The 21,010-nt window shown below is 40.5% G+C and overlaps 2 protein-coding genes across 3 annotated transcripts; one reads left to right on the plus strand and one right to left on the minus strand.

Moving 5' to 3' along the window:
- The first annotated feature begins 1,325 nt into the window (after nt 1-1,325).
- Nucleotides 1,326-13,592, plus strand: c14h14orf180 (chromosome 14 C14orf180 homolog). Of its 2 annotated transcripts, XM_061696828.1 has the most exons (9): nt 1,326-1,676; nt 2,063-2,093; nt 4,796-4,882; nt 6,220-6,340; nt 8,147-8,177; nt 8,263-8,371; nt 9,409-9,551; nt 9,718-9,850; nt 11,603-13,592. In XM_061696828.1, the coding sequence occupies exons 1-9, from the start codon at nt 1,524-1,526 to the stop codon at nt 11,806-11,808; spliced, it is 1,014 nt and encodes a 337-aa protein (XP_061552812.1). In that variant the 5' UTR covers nt 1,326-1,523; the 3' UTR covers nt 11,809-13,592. The 2 variants fall into 2 exon arrangements, with proteins under 2 accessions (XP_061552812.1, XP_061552813.1); XM_061696829.1 differs by lacking the exons at nt 9,409-9,551; nt 9,718-9,850.
- LOC133412990 (transmembrane protein 179) lies at nt 13,183-16,679 on the minus strand. The gene is made up of 4 exons (XM_061696830.1): nt 16,325-16,679; nt 15,444-15,581; nt 14,582-14,660; nt 13,183-14,499 (listed from the first exon to the last, which is right to left on the minus strand). The coding sequence occupies exons 1-4, from the start codon at nt 16,624-16,626 to the stop codon at nt 14,326-14,328; spliced, it is 693 nt and encodes a 230-aa protein (XP_061552814.1). The 5' UTR covers nt 16,627-16,679; the 3' UTR covers nt 13,183-14,325.
- Nucleotides 16,680-21,010: the final 4,331 nt, after the last annotated feature.

Here is a 21,010-nt window from a genome sequence, read left to right on the forward strand (position 1 = left end):
AGCATGATGCATTGTTGTAGGTATAGTGTTCTTTTAGTGATGAGCAGTCTTTGCGCAAAACATACCTTTTGCAATTCTGGCCCAAAAATTTAACCTTGGTTTCATTGGACAAACTGTACACTCTGTCGGTCACATTTGTGATAGAAAACGTTTTTAAATCATTTATCTTGGTGTCATTCATTTATTTGTTTTTTGTATCACAAAAATAGGACATTTGAATGGTGTGTGTAGCCTTTTTATAGCCACGCTAAGGATGGGCATTTTTCAATTCCTGATGAATGAATATGGAGAAAACAATCTATCATTATTATCCTTTTTTTTTGTATGTGTGCACTAGTACAAGTGTACTAGTCAGTACAAAATGCCTAACTGAGTATATGGATACTATTTCAGTATTTTGGGAGTAGAAAGAGAAAACCCACACAGGCACGGGGAGAACATGCAAACTCCACACAGGCAGGACCTGGGATTGAAACCTGGTCCTCAGAACTGTGAGGCAGACGCTCTAACCAGTCATCCACCGTGCCACCTGATAAGAGTCATGTGTTAGAAAGCTATTGGTCCACGAGCACTAGTCGCAGTTCTTTTCTGACCTGTCAGAAGAAGTTAAATGCTCTGATCTGTCAATTTGCATTCGCCACCATTAAAATCCTAAACTAGCTCGGTTTGTCGGATGCTAATAGAGAGTGACTCTGGCTATTTGCTTTATGTTATTACATTAATTTAACCCTGGCTGCATGTTTGTGTGAAGTGTGCACCCGTCAGTGTATGCACTGTTTTTGCGGGCATAGTTATTTGGCAGACTGTCTGTCAAGGGTGGCGTGCAAATACTTTTAGCGTCCACGCCTGATGAATAAATATTTACTGTGTCTGGATATTGGTGAGCACTCTCTTTTTCTCTCCCTCTCTCTCTCTCTCTGATACTGATCTCTGTGGTCCCGTGCTTACATCTGTTGGTTTTCTGTGTGGAAAATGTCTCGCAGGCATTTGCATGCAAAAGATGAATACAGAATTCACTTTTCTTTGTCTGTGGTTACACAACTCATTTGCTCATGATTAAACCAGGATGATGGAAGTCAGATTTATGTTATTGTTTTAAACATGTCCATGTAGGCCTAATTCTGAAATACAAAACAACAGGACATTTTTTAAAAGTTATAAGTCATAGCGCAAGGACATATTGTATGTCATCACCACAATATTGTACTTTCTCCTTTGAGGGGTGGAGAAAGAGTGTGGAAAATGCAATGATTGGACCTGAGTTCTGCCAGTCAACCGGCAAATACTCTCCACTTCCTCTGTCCTCCTTTCCTTTTGCAGCCTGGGAAGAGGGAGGGGAATGGATGTGATCAGCGTGGGTCGCCGGAGCTCCCACAGCCTGCTCCTTATAACCTGTCCTTGACGGGACATTCCCGGACGAGATTGAGTCATGAGCTGCCCATGAGAGTGCAGAAGTGCTGATTTGTCCTCCGCATCCGGCGCTCTCTGATGGGAGGCAGTGCCGGCTTCGGCTGGGACTGGGGATGCTGAGTGGGGAGAGGGAGGGCCTGTTTGAGCTGGGACAGCAGCTCCAGCAGCAGGGGGAGTACCAGGCCGCCCTGCACTGTTTCCTCAGCTGCCTGCTTGGACTGACTCATGTGCAGAGCTTCACCTCTCTGCCCAACTGCTTGCACCAGGTAAGCGAGCGTCAGATTGTTTTTGTCCCACACATGTACAGTATGTGGCCGTTTTCATCACACGCATCCCCCCCAAATCTGTTGCATCGTGTTGAATGTGTACGTGGTGCTGGTTCAATGAATACACTTAGAAGAAACTCACTGTTATTGTTAAATAAAATTTACAATTCCTTCTATTGTATGCGATTAGGCTAGGGGTATAATTCACAAGGCCTTCTAGTGAATACGTTTTTATTCTGTTTAGTAGCGCATGAAGGAATGTCCCAGATTTCAAAACATAGTCCACTCCAGACCACGTGAACAGTAACGTGATGATGAGCAGACCGAGGATTCTCATGACTTTATTCAATACTTTTAACCCTTGATTGTTCTTCTGTGCTTTACAGATTGCAGAACTGTTCATCACCGAAAAGAATTGTATCCTCTTCGAGTTGACACTCTAACTTTGACTAGCCCAAAAGAGAGGGCATTGAATTTACAGAAGGCAACATAAATGGAAGGCTTGTAAGAGGAGGGAGTCAATATCTGTTGATGGGTTTGTAATGGCATGTTTGTCCTGCAATGCCACGGTGTTTGTCTAAAGCTCATGCTTTCATGGTAAGAGGATTTGTAGGCTCTTATCTTGGCACAACAGAGCGGCCAAGTAAACTAATTAACTTGTATCTGCACTTTACTAGGTTCCCTATTGCCACTTAACAGCCTCCATAAAGCTCAACATTATAGAGCATACGGATAACAGAGGGTGTCGGTTCTCAGTGTATATTTCCCTCTCCCTGTCATTGAGACACGCCGACTCTTAACAAGCCTCGTGCTACACGGCCCAGTGGCTACCTCTCACTGACCATTGTTTAAATTGCAACATTTGTTAGGTGTCGCAATCAGCGGGACCCTTTCAATGTGAAAAATGATCCACTTATCTTGTTGGGCAGGATTACATCCTTGGACGTACAGTACTTTACTACGTTACAATATTAATGTCCACATGTTATAATGTTATTATTTAGAGGCCTTGCGCAACCAGTAAAAATAATCACAGACAGTATAAACAAAATGTCTTAACTAAAAATGTTAATTTTAGATACATTAGTTTTTCTATGTAGTTCTCCCAGGCATAGTTTTGTTTTTGCAGTGGCCCTCTGTGAAATGAGGTCAAGATTTAACATGTCAAGAAGCTAGGTTGTAGCAGGAAATGATAAAACGCAGAAACACTTTTGGCTGTCTCTGCTCAATCGTGCAAAAGTTAAATTTAGACATTTAAAATTTCAGTATACACTTGAGAGTGAATGCTCAATAGCAGCTTCAGGCGTGATGTATTATTGTCAGTGCAGTGAACTTTGTCCCAGCCAGAAGCTCTTTTGGTTGCAGAGGGTTTACTGATACAGTTCTTGGAAAGCATGCTGCCAGGGAAGAAGTACGTCAGATAAAAGCTGGATACAGTACGGCCTATAATTACAGTGTGATGAGGCATAAGAGGCGGTGATTCAAATTTCACTCAGTTAGTCAGAAAATCATTGTTGTTTTGCTACAATCTATGTCAGCAATGTGAGTAGTGACGTGTACAACATTGAAATGTTCTTCTACTAGATGGCAGTAGGTACAATTAATTTGCATTTCCACCTGTCGCCATTCATACAACGGAATAGTTTTGTCTTAAACTAAACAGGCCCAGATTTTACACTAAATAGACTGAGTAAGTAAATGACGAGAAGACTCTTGTAAAAGAGATTTTTAATCTCAGCGAGATTTTCCTGGCTACATAAAGGTGAAATGAAATAAATGAAAATTTGTCAGTAAATTGAGATGAGGCCATCATTATTTCAGTGTATCTCTCTTTTTGTTTGTTGGTTCGCCATGAGTTTTTTATAATGTAAAATATGTGCGTTAGCTTTATAAAGATTGGGTGACATTGTTCTAATCTATATTATCAAATCAGAGAAATATGATGAACAAATTAAATGAGATGGGCCCAAATGAAGGTACCATTTTTAATGTTAGCGCTCAATGATCGGATAGTGAATTCATTTATGTGATGTTGTTGTTGTTGCCATTGTTGTGATCCAGTGAGGCTGGCAGGCACAGGAAGTGCTTTAACCTCTAATGATGGCTGCACCCCCAATCCTCCCCACAAACAGTCCACCACATACCAAGTGCTGAATCTTAGGCTAGACTGCCATGAACTGAGACCTGCCTTTCTGATCATACATCAGTATCCTACAGTATTGTGCATCCTAATACTATCATCAACATGATCATTTCAGTTTCTACATAAGTTATCCTCCCTTACCTATTTTCTGTTAATTTTATTTAGCTCTATTTTGAAAGTTGTATTTGAGATGTACGCTTGCTGTACTTATATTTACAAATATACATGTATATTAGTTTTTCCAAATTATTTTGAGATCCTGATGGAGAATGGGGGAATTCAATGGCACCTTTATAATGTTTTAAACCTCTGACTGTTTTATAACAAATTCATTGTGGTACTTTACTAAGGCAAAATCATGGTTTGTATTTCTGGCCCTAACTGTATTTATTGTATGCGGAAAGGCCAGTGAATTATGAGCAATGAGCAATTTATAGTTTTTCAAGTAAGAGATGGGGTTTAAAAATAGGTCGTTTAGACAGTCGGGGCTGGGTTTATTTTAAGCATGTGGTCTTTAAATTCATCTGACCATTATCGCTGGTGTCATTTCACAGTGGGCCAAGAACAATGGAGTGTTTCTGACAGCGAGCAGGCACTATTTATGAAGGTGCTTTTAAGAAAGAGGCTTTTGATGACAACAAAACTATCAAATAAAAGATGTGTGGCCAAACAATCCCAACAAAAGACCAAATTGCATTTCATGGCGATGTGGTACTTTATAGCAAGGTGAACAGAATCTGAATTCTATATTAACTTAAAAATGCATTTACATTTTTCCATTTGTCATGCTAACAGTGATTGACACCAGAACTAATCAACAACCTGCACTGTGGTTAGCCTGTGGAGGTCATTGTTCAGATGGGTGGAGAGAGATAGTACACGAAACAAAGTTGAGCTGGGCAACGGGGCTGTTTTTAACTTCAACAACTGACTAATCCCAGTGGACAACGGAATGATCCTTCACCCATATAAACAGATGGGAAGGCCCTCCAGTTCATCCAAGCTGAAAAAATGTTCTACGAGGTCGCACTGATCGAGCTCACCGCTCTGCACGGGAGCACAGGCAAGTTCAATGAGCGTGATAAGATGTTTTATGCCTTCTTAGAATAGAAAAGTCTGTTTTGTAGTCAATAATCTGATTAGTTCACCACGCTATTTGCCTCGAGATCCGGGAAGCATTTTTGAAGTGATAATCAAACAATCTAGTCCTTGAATCTTTTAACTGTGCACTGTACTGGGTGTGTATAGATGGATGGATAGATAGATAGATAGATAGATAGATAGATAGATAGATAGATAGATAGATAGATAGATAGATAGATAGATAGATAGATAGATAGATAGATGGATAGATGGATAGATGGATAGATGGATAGATGGATAGATAGATAGATAGATAGATAGATAGATAGATAGATAGATAGATAGATAGATAGATAGATAGATAGATAGATAGATAGATAGATAGATTTTGACAGGGTTCCCACAAGTCCTTCAAAACTTGTAATGCTGAAATTCAGTTTGGAAAAATGCTTTAGCTTTTTATCAAGCAAGGAACTATATTTGTATATCAAAATTAGAATTGGGGTGCACGTCATATGCCTCGTGATAAGGATGTAGAACCATTAAAGGTGATATTTAGAATTAAAAAACTGCGAATAAATACAACTAAAGAAACACATAGATATACAGTCTCTTTAACTTTATACAATACGTATGAAGAATAGTAAATTCAGCACATAAAAAATAAATATTTGAATTTGACTTCTCATAAGACAATTGAACTGAGGTCCTCTCCGGAAATATTTCGCGACTCCGTATTTGTTTACCTACTGAGAGTTGAGATGCTATCACGAGTGTGCTGTTCAATAATCATATCTTGCTCTCAGCTCTGCACGTCTGCCTCCTACTCCGTTTGCTGCAGGAAGCTCTGTGTGCCATGCTCACAGCGGCGGCGGAATCGGGGCAGGCTTGTTCTGATGCCATGCTCATTAGTGTTCCTTTGAAATACTGTACTTTGATTTACTGTAGGTCACTGTTTTGCTTTTCTCCATGTGGGTTAAACACGTTAAAGTAATTTCTCCTGTATTTAATGTGAAGTATGAGGACATTTTATACTTGTTGTGTCACCTTGCAAGCGTGTTTGTCACAGTGTTCAAGTGGGTGTGGCGAATGTGTTGTTTGACCCCCTTATCTGCTCTCTTCTGCCCGTATCGCTGTACTCTTGGCTCCAGTTCTCACTTGCTGCTCTTCTGTCTTCTCAGAAGTACCAGACAGGCAGACATTGAATGCTATGTATTTTAAAGCATGCATATAGCAAAGAGAGAGGATTTTGATAGCTGCCCTGAGTGTTTAACTGGCAGGCTGACTGCGAACCCATGCCCTATGTTTCTGTAACAGGGCTCCAGGAAGAGCCTTCGCTGGGCTCTGCAGGACGGGCGACCCCAGAGGAGCTCTCGGAGCAGGCCTCCCAGGCACAACACCTCGAGCGGCTGGCCCACCTCTGCATCATGAGCAAACAGTAGGTAATGTAGGTAGCAGTAGGTTAATGTGTCATTGCATGCATGATCTGCGAGTTTAAGCACTGAGTGAGCTATTCGGGAGTTCATTTTATAAACACAAGTTTGTTTGATGGCTGTTGTACCACAATATTTTGTCATTATGTTCTTTTAACGCATGATATTCAAAGACAGATTTGTAGGTCTGTAGGTTTTTAAACAATAGTAAGAAAACTGTGTTCAAGTGTTCCAACTGCCTTGAAATGTTTTGTTTGAGTTTGAGAAGACAGACTTTAATTCATCCAAATAATGTAAAGAAAATAGATTACACTGTACATAAGTAGGAGGGACGCCACATGAGATCTGATGTCTCGGCCTGTCCTTTTTGGGACGCTGGTGACTGTTGTCATTGCTTGGTCCAAGGCATTTAAGATGATTGCCAAAGAAGCTAGAGGGATCGCTCAATAGAGGTTTGGCTGCAGTGTTTTTGTAGTACAAATACAACAGTGGTTAAAAATTTGTTCTGTACTCTAGATGATGCTGTCTCTGGGTAATACGTCCAAAAGTCGGTCCGGAAAAATCTGAATTATGCTGTAGTTATTTTAGGAGTACAGCCTTAAAGCCTCAATCACTCTTTCAGCGATGTCATAGGAAGTCCTTTCCAGTGTAGTCTGATCAGGTGTTCGTTACGGCCCATTCTAAAGCCGGCAAGCTGACACCCAGCTGTTACTAATTGAAGGGAAGTGTGGCCTTAGGAAGAGCGAGTCTGACATTCTATCACGCTAAACAGAGCTTGCTCGACATGCTCACGCTAGACGTGAGGGTGTGAGAGTGACGCCGTGACGGGTCACATATGAGAAAACACATCTGTCTTACGGTATCTGCATATTTCCTGCATAATGCTTACCGAGATTACCACTACACAAAAGGGCGGGTGAGGAGCATGCACCTGTAAATCAAACTGCAGGCAGGAATGGAAGTTTTCCACTTCTTCCCCAGTCAGTCACAGACCTACTTCCTGTGTCTAATCCCAGCCAGGTGCATTGCGAGGTCGGTCTCACTGCTGCACCTCAGGCTGTTAAACAGATACGTATATGTTCACACGACAACCAGCATGAGGAGCCAACCCGCTTGACCTACATCCCTCTTCATTGTAGAAGGAAAAAAAGTATTTCCATTTGAATACAGCAGATTTGTTGTTTGCAATTTCATGGGAAACATTGAAAAGATGATGCCCAAATTTAGCTTGTCACAGTACTTGAGAGCTCAACATGGGCCGAAGGTTATGACATTTTTTTCATGTATTCAAACACATTGAAATGGCAGTTAACCGTTCCAAATGGTTTGACCTTATTGAAATTTAACCTTATTTTGAACAATACTTCATATACATTTTCAGAAACAAATGGATGACTCACGCTGGGATATGAGGTTGTTGCCTAAAACTGTGTATGTAGTTTGTTTTATTTATTACCTTAACATGGTGTTCTTCCATAATAAATTAATTTACATATTATTTAATTTCTGAGCAACTACCAGTGCTATTTCATAATACATTGATTTGACTAGAATGCAGTTTACTTCAGTTTGTGCATCTGGCAAGTTTAAATGTAACATGAGGACGTGACATGGCAGAGTATAAATTTCAGACACTTGTTGTCGGACTTATTTCCCCCTAGCATCCAGAAGACATTGAGGATGTGGTCTACATTTGAGCACCTTTTAGTTCTAAAGTTTTATGGCTCCTATTGATATTGTGGGTGGCACACGTTTAAGCCTTGGCAGCGGTTGTTGCTTTAATTAATATCTTTTTTCCCCCACCCTTTCAGACCTCATCTTGCGCTAGAGTACAGTGGTAAGGTAAGACGCTGCCCTTTTTATTGTTATTCTCTCACTATATTTCCAAACATTTGATAAATTATATTCTAATCTGGACTCCCTTCAGGCTGCCCAGATCCACCAGAGGGCCTTTGGTAACGACCATCCAATAACAGCCAGAAGCCTGGAGTTTATGGCCACAGTCTATGCTGAGATTGGCAAGACTGAATATTCAGGTATGTAATGCTTATCACTGGATCACAAAAGTAAACTTCACACTCAAGTCTGCTGTTTATCTATCAATTTAATCTGCATTTTTTTCTGCTTCCTGAGACTCTGAAGCTACTGTTTATTGAAATGGGTTATGCAGCTGAGTCAGCTAAATAGCACAACAAAATGGAGGTGCACAATTGGAGACTAGTAATATGAGCTATGAAGAGCTCTTTTCCGAAGCGAAAAAAAAAAGGCCATTAATTATGTACAGATTTTCATTTGTTGTTGAACATGTCATGACTGAGCCAATAAATGGTAATATTCCTCAGAATAATCTTGATACATGTTGGGCTCCATGCATGTTGGGTTAATTGAATTTCACCATAGGCGTGACTGTGCAGACAAGAGTATACCCCAAAAGTCACCTGGGTTAGACTCCAGCTCAAACAGGACCCTAATTTAGACAGGCTGCATAGGAAATAGAATGGATTGGATGGTTCATAAAAAATTATTCATAGCTTCTCAAAGTAGCTATATATAACATGAGTAATTCATCTTGCAGACATTTTGTACTATACTATACAAATACAGGAAATAAGTGACTGCTCTTTTCATCTTTTTGTCTCTCCATTCCCATTCATTCAGTCAAGATCTACAGGAATAGATTGTGTTATCAATTGATCACATTACTCCTCACAGACAGTAAGCAAATCATTCATCAGACATTGTTGACATGACAATGCATATAAAACACGCCCAGTATTTAGTGTTAAGCAGGGGCAACCCAACTGAGGTTTCTTTTCTTCTAGTTCTTTTGGCATTAGAACACATTTTTCTGAGATCAATAAAATGATTATCGGTGAGTAGCAGGAGACAATGTTTTCTGTAATTGTCATTAGTTTATGAAAAGTGAAAAATGTTTCACTTCAGCTGGTGCAGCAGGGTTAACTCGCTCAGAAACATTTGCATGTTTAATGTTGTTTGATTAATCTTCAAAGCTGACTTGCAGTGTGCAGCAGTATTAGGAAGTAGTCATGTGTGACGATGGTTCTATTGCTAGACTCCCTGGGTCAGTGTGTGTCTGCGCTGTCCAAACGCTTCGTTGCTGCTGAGTGCATCAGGGACACAGTCAACTGTTTTCCTCATTCACATCCGGAAAAACACTCAGAGGTTCGCCACAGAAAGGACTCTCGCCACCAACAGGTAGACAAAGCAAAAGCCAAAGTAGAGCCAGACACACACCTTTTTTCTATCCTGTTTGGGGAAATTTCCTTTATTTATACACTTGGATTTTTTATTTATTATTTTTTTTAGGCAGAATCCTCTTTACTGCTTGAAATTTGTAATGTCAGAATATTTTTTTATTCAGTTTATCAAGGGGAAAATCCCCACATCCATCCTCAAGAAGCCAAGCCCCACTTACGGGTCAGATACAGAAGCCACCCAAAGACGGAGAGGCGAGCGGAGAGTTCGATTCCGGGAGCCGGAAACCACAGTGCATGGTGAGGGAACAAGACAACAATGTGTTCTAACAGAGAGAAAGAAACCAGGCTGCCATCTTTTTTCCCCATCGAAATGTTTTGCAGCCTGTCCAACAACTTCAAAACCGTTGAACCTTTAATGTACATACCCATGGTATCTTTTATCTTGTATTTTATTTATTGAATTTATAATTCAATTAAGTCCTCCAAAAAATCTTGAGGTTGATGACCATGAAATCATGAAAGAATTCTGCATCTTTCATTTGTTTTTAACTTTTGCTTTTTTTTACTTGATCCAAACCACAGAAATAGTGATCATCGAATAGGAAAGGGAATTTATTGTGACATAGAAAACTTGCACCCGTCCCTTCCGGTCCGGGCTGCTCAGTCCAATATCTGAATAAGCAAGAGCAAATCAAAAAACTGGAGTGTACACTGAAAAGTGACTCACATGTATGGCAGATGAGGATGTTAGTGTACATTAAGTTAAAGATTTAATGATGGTGACAATTTAACCCTGAAACAGATTAATTCATGTTCACGTTTTCTAAATCTGATGAAAGGTCCACCAAAACAGATTGCTTCCACTGTATTTTGATTGATACCAATTTCAATAATTGATAGAATTTCCCAGTTCCCCATATGAAAAATGCTCCCTTCCTCCATATTCATTCCATGAGGGTGCATGGTTTGCACAGTAGGATTACTCAAAATGCTTGGATTATACATTATATTGCTATTCCAAATAATGCAATGCAGTGAGAGATGTAAACATAAGCAAATGATTTGCTGCTCAGAGTTAAGATGCATGTACGATGCCCACTCTAGCTCCCCTCTGAGAGATAGTAAACTCTCCAGGGATCAAACAGCCAGCTGTAACTGTTGTGCATCCCAGATTTTGCCTCCTTTTCCCTGACATGCTGCTTTTCTGTCGACTTCACAGACATTCCTTCCTGTGACGACACAGGCGGTAAGTCTGTGTGCAAGTGCACGGACTCACCTGACGCACAAGTTTTTTTTTCATTAATTATGGATGACTAAGCAAGTATCAGAGTGGTGTGCTGCGTTCAGAATCATTCACTTGTACCCGACTCCCTCATCACCATGTAGGGATTTTTATATACGTAGTGGACTCTATAGCTCAAATGGAAAATAGTTTTCAAACACTACTTGTTGTTGCTGCTGCATAATTACAATGTAACAGGCTTACCTTCCATAAAAACTATTGCATAAATAACTAAATTAAAGTGTAATGAAATTATTGTGTATTGTTTTAACTGTATTTTGCAAAATCAATACGAACCAAGTACTTTATCTCCGTCTGTGTTGTGATGTGTTGCTCTACTTATTTTTGTGCCACCACTCCAGAATTTATCAATATTCCGTAAACAGAAAATAAAATAATGCATCGTGTGATATATTGGATTTTCTAGTGGCCAACATTGTTCACTACTTTTTAACATGCGTTGTGGGATACGTTGAGGGCAATATATAGGGGAGGAGCTATACACACTACACATTCTAACAGCACTAAAAAGTGGAAAATTCACGACGAAATAGGGACTGTTTGGTGGATAGGGAGTGTTTCCAAGCACAGCCGTGGATATATTGTTAGTGCCATTCTCCTTTTAACACTAGCAATGGGAGTGTGTGAAAAAGTTGCACTCTTCATCTTAACAGTCAAAATAGAAGTAGTTGAACCTCCAAGGAAGAGTGGTGTATTTTTGTCGAAGTTGTGTTATTTACTGTATTTCATCTTTTGTGTGTGTGTAGCCTATGAGACGACGCCCTCCCGCCCTCACCTGGTCCTTTTCGCTTGCATCTTCCTGATGATGTCCTTCGTTGGCATCGCCATGTACTGTACAGATCGGCGGCGTCCGCAGCGAGTGTGCGAGCAGCTGGAGGCCGCTCTGGCTGTCTACCTGCTTCACATGAAGCAGCTTGTGTGGGGTTGTTGGATATGGCTGACCATGCAGTGATGGGGACCAACCACAGGAGGAGACATATACTGCGTGCAACCTTTGTGGTGAAACATGCAGCCGACCGGTAGCTCCCATGTGTGGAAAGCTGTTAGATTTATTTGATATCCTTGACATCCAAGGTCCATGTAGTAGTACCCTCTTAGTCCTCACTGGTATGACAATTCACCGTTACTAGTAATGTTTTTTTCCCCCACTATTACTGACTCTTGTGGCATACATGTATGCAGTTAAACCTCACTAGTAAATTACTGTGCTGTACTAATACTAGTAGTAGTACGACTGTAACACTGTGGACCCAATTTATTGGCATGTGTTTCGGACTAGTAGCCTCCTGGACCCTACGTATAGCGGCAAAATGCCCACTAGTAGTTTTACCTCCATAGTAACATGTAGTTCTCCTACGAATATGCCACGCTACTAATGTGCAGAAATGTCATAAAATAGTGATTTTTTTATTTTTATTTTTTTTTACCAATAAGACAGCTGCTCTAGCGAGGAAAAAGAGTGTACTAGTACATGGACTTTAAACTGGATATTAAGGATACTGAATAAATGCTTTCCCAAACCAAGCTCGTTTGTGTATGTTTACATTCGCACTGCGTTGGTGTCACAACTTCTTATTCCTCCCATTCATATGTTTTGCACATTTACGCTCACATATTGCTTGCCGCACTTTATTCTTCAGCTGGGCTCTATTGTAAATATTGTATGTTATTTACATTGAATGCAAATATTTATTTTGGTCCAGTACATGATTTGTGTATATGTGACATGCAATTGAATGTGTTTGTGCAATACACTAACAAATATCATAATATTCAGCTTTGTATTTGTCTGTGACACACAATTAGACACACTTACACAATCCAATGGAAGAGCCACATCAAGTGTAATGTGGGCTTTATAAAGATGATCATTCAGTTATTTTGGTGAGATGTTTATTACCACTTCGACTACGACAAATAACCATTGTTAAATTAATACAATCTCGGTCAATACCAAGTGTTTTTATCTTTGTAAAGGTTGTTTGTATGTAAAACTGGTATTGGATCTCATTAGCTTGTGCAGGTGTATTTAATGTGTCCTGTGAGTCTATTTGTCAGCTGTAATTCGTGCAAAATGTGGAAGAGGCCACAAGCTGCTCAATGATGATGTTAACGAGATTGCTTTCTGTCACATTCCAAGACTGGTCGACAAATCATCTGAAAACCATCCCTAAAAGCATAAGGTTTCGAACTGTTAAAGATTATCTGTTACGTTTCATTGCAAAAGCAATAATTAGATTTCCTTTGTGGTGACAGATGCTAATCAAGCTTTAGATAAATGTGTGGATGAGTGACAGCTGGAGCATATTCAACTTATATAAAGGTATTTTGAGGCCAAACACAGACGACAAATAGAACCAGCTGTTATGTCAGCCCTCTTTATCAAACCATAATTCAAACCACCATATGCATTTATAGGCACACAATCACACTGTACCTCTCATTATGAGCAATAACTCGTATCCCATATTTACCATTATAACATAGTTCTTCATGTAATGGATTTCAGGGAAAGTAGATTTTGTCAAACCAATATCTCATATATATAATACTTGTTTGGAAGCAAAGAGGCTATACTCTTGTAAACAAAGCTGCCAATGGTAATGAAAAAATGTGTATGCACAGTTACCTTCGCTGCATTTCAGGTCACTTTGTAAGAAGTGCCTTTATGGACTGTTTTTTTGGTACCTTCTGTTTTGTGATTTCAGCTGTTTTCAATAAAACTCATCAAATGGTTATTGACTTTCTTGTGAGATTGATGCAGTCATCTTTTGGTTTCTTTTATGGCATATAATATTTATATTACTGTAAATGCTGACAGTATATAGTAGCAGGTAGCCTGAGATAGTGTGTGACACAAGTTCCTAAAAGCATTTTGGGACCGACTGCAGAAGTACACTTATTATTTTGTACAACTATATCATAAGTGCGAGTATACCACAAAAGCACGCTGGTTTATTATTGTTGCTGCAGCATGCAGGATGAAGTGTGGACCTAGAATAAAACAAAAGTCACATTTATTGGTGTATAAAACAAGGTGTATGATCCATTCAGATCTAAAAGCCACTGTATTATTATTTTGTCGTGCATTTGGTTTCATGCATAAGGTTCACAAAGACATGATTCGACAAAATGTCCAAGTTGTTAACACTGCATTTCTGAGTAAGATAAACTGGGAGTACATTTTCTGTGAGATACTAGCTCTACTATCAGGTAAAAGAAGGACCATATACTGCATTGGGGAATAGATGTTATAAAGCAAGGATTAACAACAGTCGGTGGATTTTCTTAGGGGAAATCAATAAGCTAGATAACAAAGTTAAACCCTTCAATTCACACTCTGCACAACGGGAGCAAAAGCCAACTGTTTTTGATTGTCGACAGAGGCAAACATTGGTGTTTCTCATGGCAGGAGAGAAGACAGTCTAGACTATAGAGCGGGTGTTTGTTTGTGCGCATTCTTTGCTTTCTAGATGAGGCCAGTCTTGAGGTCAGAGCTGCGGCGAGAGGAGCGTCCGAGGAGTAGATCCTTCTCATGGATGAGGCTGTCCAGCAGGTCTTCTTGTCTGTAGTTGTGGAAGACCTTGAGAAACGCCAGCACGGCGATAGCCAGCCAGGTGAGCCACGCAGCCCACAGGCCAAACTGCAAGGGGAGAAGACCTAGTTTTAATGATGACGGGATGGAGGTTTTGTTGGCTCCATAGAATGGTGACAGCGGGATTTACCTGTGCTATAGCAAACTGGTCATAGAAAGTAGAGTTGTCCAGGCCCAGTTCTAGGTCAGTGTCCTGCAGGTCTTCACAGCTACAGTACATAAAATAATCAATGTTAACATTCACAACACATCACAGCATGAAGACATCACAGAACTACTAGAACAACTGGAATGGCACACAGTAGAGGACAGACCTCCTATACGTGTCAGGGAGACTAACGTCGAGTTTGAGTACCTGGAAAAGCACTGTATAAAACACATTATTATTAAACGTATAGTGTTCCCCACAGGTCCTGTAGGTGGGAGTAATGCACATTGAAAAATGGGTAACAACTGCCACACACTGGGCTTTTTTTCACTGCATCTACTGGATTTGGTGGGTCACTGCCCTTTCAGCCCCACCCCGTGCGGACTACAACTACATTCCCCTATTTACAGTGAACCCCTTTCATCCAGGGGAATCCAGATCCACCTGTTAGAGGTAAAAATCCAACGTATAGAGACACCATAAAACTTTTAGATTTACCCCCCCCCCCCCACATTTATACTTAATAAAATACAGTTTTTACACACATTGTAAATGTACTTGAACACTCACAAAAAATTTAAAGCATAAAATGTCTAAAAAATACTTTATATACTGTATTGTTGTGTCTGCATGTTTGATATGTGCCTTTAAGAGTCGGGGCCTGATCATGTGGTATGTGACGTCAGTGAGTCTGCAATTGAGTGTGAGCTGCACTCAAACATATGAGGGGCCGTTAGGGACATTATTCACGACTAGAGATCCTCCCTGGATTGCCTTTGCTTGACTTTTATTTTGTTTTTGGGTCTTGAGTACTTGGTAATAAAAAGACGTGTCGTTCTCCTACCTGCTGGGCAAGGTGCCACCTTCAGTGATGGAGTCGCACCACAGGTTGAAGCCCACACTGACCATGGTGCTCGACAGGAAGACGGTGAAGACCACCAAGGAGCTGATCAGCAGGTTGAGGAAGGCATTAAAGCTCGTACTGCAAAAAAATGTATGACATTTATAATCCATCCAGCCTTTTTTTTTTTTATAGCGCTTGTACCCATTAGGGCCATGGAGCCAATTGCACGGCACATATACAACTAACCATTCACAATCACACTTAGGCCTATGGAAAATTTAGAGTCTACATTTCTAAATTGTGGGAAGAAGCTGCAGAAAACCCACAGGGAAAAATGCCAACCCTCCACACGAAGGTCTGACTCAAAATTCATGCATTCATTCATTTTCCGTATCGCTTATCCTCACTACGGTCGCGGGGCACATATAAACAAACAACCATTCACACCTATGGTACCTACAGCATAACAGTAAGAAATATTTTTGGGGAGGGTCAATTACTTGTGGACCTTCCCAATTGGCAACAGGGCTTGGTCCCTGCTACAATAAGGCAGTGCCTGTCCAAGGCATAAGCAAACTAGCTGCTGTTTGGGACTTCCTGGCCACTGGGCAGACCTAAAAAGCCTCATTTTCCCCCCTTTATTTTTGCTGAAATCAAATGATGTTTATAGGAGGGCCCTTTAAGGCACGGGCTGGCACTGTATGGAAAACTGGCAGGATGTGTTTCCTCCATCTTTCTAGCATGACAGCCATTCTTGTGTGTTTCTGCTTGTCATGCTCAAAGCAGCATGCAATCGGGGCGTTGTAGCTGAACGGAATAAGAGGGCCATAAAATCTTATACATGATATTGTAATGGGAACAAGTGCCCATTCACTACTCACTCGTCGTGTCCTTTGCACAGGAAGAAGAGCAGCCTCCAGGCCTGCACTGCGGACAATATGAGTGAGGCTATCCCGACAAAAGCGATGAAGCTGCAGGAGGACTCGGCTCCCCACTCCTCCACGATGAAGCGCTGCTTCGACACCGTGATGTTCTCATTCTGCCACATGCCCCGCGTGAACAGCAAACATTTCCCCCCGAAGTCCTCCGTGTTTTCAGACAGAGGCACCACTGCGATGAACCCGAACACGAAGGCTAAAAAATAAAGAATACATTGAGCGAAAATTAAATGATCGAGGGCCATATTTCCCGTCTCCCTCGACCGTGCAGGGTTCTGCAGGGGGTGCGCATGCGCGGTGGAGGCAGGCGCAGCATCCGACGACGCACTGGTGTGCAAACTAATAAGCGGGCCTGGCATCTTGTTGTAGATGCGACGTCACAGCCAACTTGCCACTTGCTTTTTTTTTTGTTTTTTTTTGTACCTATTCTGCAAGATTCTACTGTCATGGTACCTCTGACAATTAGTAGAAGTGCTTTATTAGCCTCAGTATTATTTTTATTATTATTATTATTTTTATGAACACGCAAGTGCTATTCTGAAATTAATTTTCTTCTGCAAATGTAAACTTACACGGTTTCGTGCAAATGCATTAAATTCATGCGTAAAAAAAAACAAAACAAGACCGCCTTTTGAAGGATGAACAGTGAAACCAGTGTCGATATATTTACACGCATGCATGCATTCAAAGGACCAGCAGGACACCACGGTCAGTATCACTTACACGGTACTGTGTTTAGTTTATAAAACTCAGTAACTCAGTAGCAACATTTTAACTGAGGTGATCATTTAAAAATACATATTGATGTTCTGTTTTTGTCTGATTATGAACTAATGCCGAAGAAAATTATTGATGTATTTATATATTTATTTAAATGCAAAACTATTTGCAAATTGGATCACTTTAACATTTTTATGTTTTACTAATTGCGTTATATTGATTACATGTTGTCTGGATTTAGAGTATGTAAATGCGTAATTCATTAATTAAGCCATTATTTCATGAATGCATTCACTTGTACTTATTTAAATACGGAACGGTTAACTTAATGTTGGCTCAATTAAATGTTGGATTCATTATGATTTTAAATGTTTATGTTTGATTAATTTAATATATTTAAATGTGTAATCCATTCATTTTTTTTATTATTTTGGGTATCAATACGTTGCTTGTGGCTGTGATAATTAAATTTTCCGATTTGATATTAATCTGTGTCTCTAAATAGGTTAACAATAGCACTTTCTTTAAATTTATGCTACATCCATTCTGCCTATCAATGTGGTTTCACCTTATATACAATAAAAAATACATGAAACTGATTTGGACCACGTAAACATTCGTGGGGAGAACGTAAGCAAGGTATAACGTTTTTGACCTTGTAAACAAAAACATTTGGTCGACCCTAATGAGAGTTTGTGAAAAAAACAAAAAGTGGCAGTCTTAAAGACAGAGCCAGGGGCGCTCATTTGATATGCTTCACTGGGTCCATCTGGACCATCAAATCCAACCTGGCACTGCTTACAGTGGCCTCTAGTGGATAATAATTATTTGGCCTCTTTCTGTTTGAGATGCAGTACAGTATACTCTACTGTGTATACACCAACCATGCAGTTCGACACAATTGTAAACGACAACCACAATAAAATGAAAACCTCACTGAAACTGCTTATCCTCACTAAGGTCGCGGGCGTGCTTGAGCTTATCCCAGCTATCTTTGGGCGAGAGGCGGGGTCCACCCTGAACTAGTCGCCAGCCAATCGCAGGGCACATACTGTATAAACAAACAACTGTTCACACTCACATTCACACCTATGGGCAATTTAGAGTCTTCAATTAACCTACCACGCTTGTTTTTGCGATGTCAGAGGAAACTAGAGTACTCGGAGAAAACCCACGCAGGCATGGGGAGAACATGCAAACTCCACACAGGAGAGGCCGGATTTGAACCCCAGTCCTCAGAACTGTGAGGCAGACGTGCTAACCAGGCCTCCACCGTGCCCCATTACAAATACAATTTCTTACAAAAACAATATATATTAAAATCATGTGGAGAACTTAAAGATGTTGAGGACAAAGCAACAATGATTCACCTTCAGCGACTCATTTAGCATCAAAGAAAATGAATAGTGCAATGTCCTGTGAGATATCTTGTGCCTGCAGTGGGGCTGACAAGTATTTATATGGGAGCCATGCACACATCAGGCTATTTGTGATGGCTATTTGTATCCATCATGCAAATAGCACAATTTTGCATCCACTCTGCATGTGATTTATATGTCATTTGCGCCACACCCCTCAGCACATTTCCATCATGTTATCATATTAGCTTCGTTATTTTGGTGTAGCTGAGCACACATGGGATGTTGACAATAAAACTGATTAAATTTCTTGCCTTAGCTTCATTCTGTATTTTATGCATTTCTGTAGTCAGCTTTTTATTGTTGGTTTACATTAATGCAGACTATTATAAGACTTTTCTAATAGACCAAAGCACAAAAATACGTCTTAATGTGCTGAAGTGTTGGCACAGAGGTTGTCTGCCATCAAAGTTTGACAGAAGATAAAATGTAGAGAAAGGGCAGACAACTCCATGAGGCATTCCCAATAAACGCAAAGGCGATTTCATGCGCACCCACACACAGAAGGCCTCAAAGCCTCACTTCTAAATAAAACAGCATGTGTGGGCTCATGAACTGGCACCCCGGGGACACCTACTGCAAAAGTGTGTCAGGCTGAAATATGTGCTAAGTTATTCACCCTCTTGAACAGAGTACAGAGGTAGAGAAGAAGGTGGGGGCGAGGAAGACGAGGAGGAAGATGTTAAGCCAAATGTAGTCCCTGGATTCAGACATGGGAGCGGTGGGCAGCAGTAAGAAATAGGAGGTAATCCATTTTTCATGAGATGCGATGGCGGCAAAGCAAATATACTTTATCGAGCGCACTGAACAATCTAAAGTGTGCTTTCAAGGACACCGTGAAATGAGATGCATTTACGCTTCAATTTGTCTGCTGTGCGTCCTTCCAGTGTTGACCACAACATTATAACAACACACAGTGGCTGCACAATTTATTTGGCTGAATTTTAATCAGTGAAAGGTTTAATAATTCACACATGATAAATAATTTCTGAGAAACACATTATTGAAGGATCCTCTTTCAGGTGAAATAGAGAGAATGGCAGGTGTGGCAGGACAACAAAATAGCAGCAACCATCCCAATAAGCAATTTATTGACTACAAGGGGGATGCACACCATCAGTATTTGGAAGTTAATCCAGTTTTTATACACTATCACAATGGATCGTAAATATCCAGTTTCCATACCACTTATCTGGTTAAGGGTCATATGTGAGGTGGAGCCCATCCCAGTTGATTTTGAGAGAGAGTACTCAGACCAACAACCATTCACAGACACATTCACAAGATCACTGAGTGGGAACTGAACCCACGCTGCCGGCACAGTAGTTAGGCGAGTTAACCACTACACCATCAGTGACCCCGATCTGAAATATGTATTATTAAACATTAAAATGGTTTTACAAGGTGTGTCAGAAATGTTCCAGGACTGGTGTCACAAAAGATATATTTCAAATCCAAACTCCAAGTTTTTCCCAAACATGCACTCACATTCACAGAACTGGACAAGTAACAGGCTTCATTGAACCTTTTGACTGGGGCAATTGTGCTAACCACAATCCACCATGCTGCTCCATAAATTCGTTTTAACCAATTAAATTCGTATTCAAATTATGGATTTTAACCTAATGCCCCATGTCTCATTCAGTTCTTTCTTCTAATCACTATGTGCCAGTCCTCACGGCGTGCTGTGAAACATTCCTGCCGTCGTTGTGTGCCTGAAAGCAAGCCGAAACAAAACAGACAGATTTAGAGGCTCATATCCTGTGTACTGATGTGAGGGGTCTGATGAAATATCCTGGAGACATTCATCTTTCCCCAGCGGGAGCACGAAACTGGGAGCACTGGGCCAGCCACTGATTAAATGTTCCTAATAGAGGCCATTCATCTCCTCCTGTTGAATCTACGGTGCTGTATAAACACATGCAATTAACCAATACAACACAAAACCCTTGTCGTGTGCTAATACAAAACTAAAGCTGCAGCTGTTTAATTTGGTGGTCGTGCACTCATCAAGATGGTGAAATTTTGACCAACACTTTAAAGCACAAGGTCACATGAGACAAAAAAGATGACATCGATAGATTTAATGAAGTTTCACTTGCCAAAGACCATATGGACCCAAATTGTAAACAAAATAATGAGGCGAGTGGATCACGCTGAAATAATTATCCAATAAAACAGGGCTAAAACAATTATCCGCCCATATCCTGCCAATTATATGGCCTTCTGATCACACATCTATTTGCAGGATAGTCAAATCAAATAACAGACAAGATCATATTGTTTTTTATATATAAATAAATCATTCTGTTGAGGTCATCACGCAGGTCACTCGCACTCCACCCTGAAATTCTGCCTTCATATTTAGAAGATGACATCATAGCAAGCTTTGATGTTAATGCTGGAGGACAGGGGAAAAGAAGTGAAAAAGGGGCTGGAGGAGGGGGTGGTGCTACTAAAGAGGTCACCTGCTGTCTTGTGATGAAACAAA

The sequence above is a fragment of the Phycodurus eques genome, chromosome 14, assembly GCF_024500275.1.
Source record: "Phycodurus eques isolate BA_2022a chromosome 14, UOR_Pequ_1.1, whole genome shotgun sequence".
In the NCBI taxonomy this organism is placed as follows: domain Eukaryota; kingdom Metazoa; phylum Chordata; class Actinopteri; order Syngnathiformes; family Syngnathidae; genus Phycodurus; species Phycodurus eques.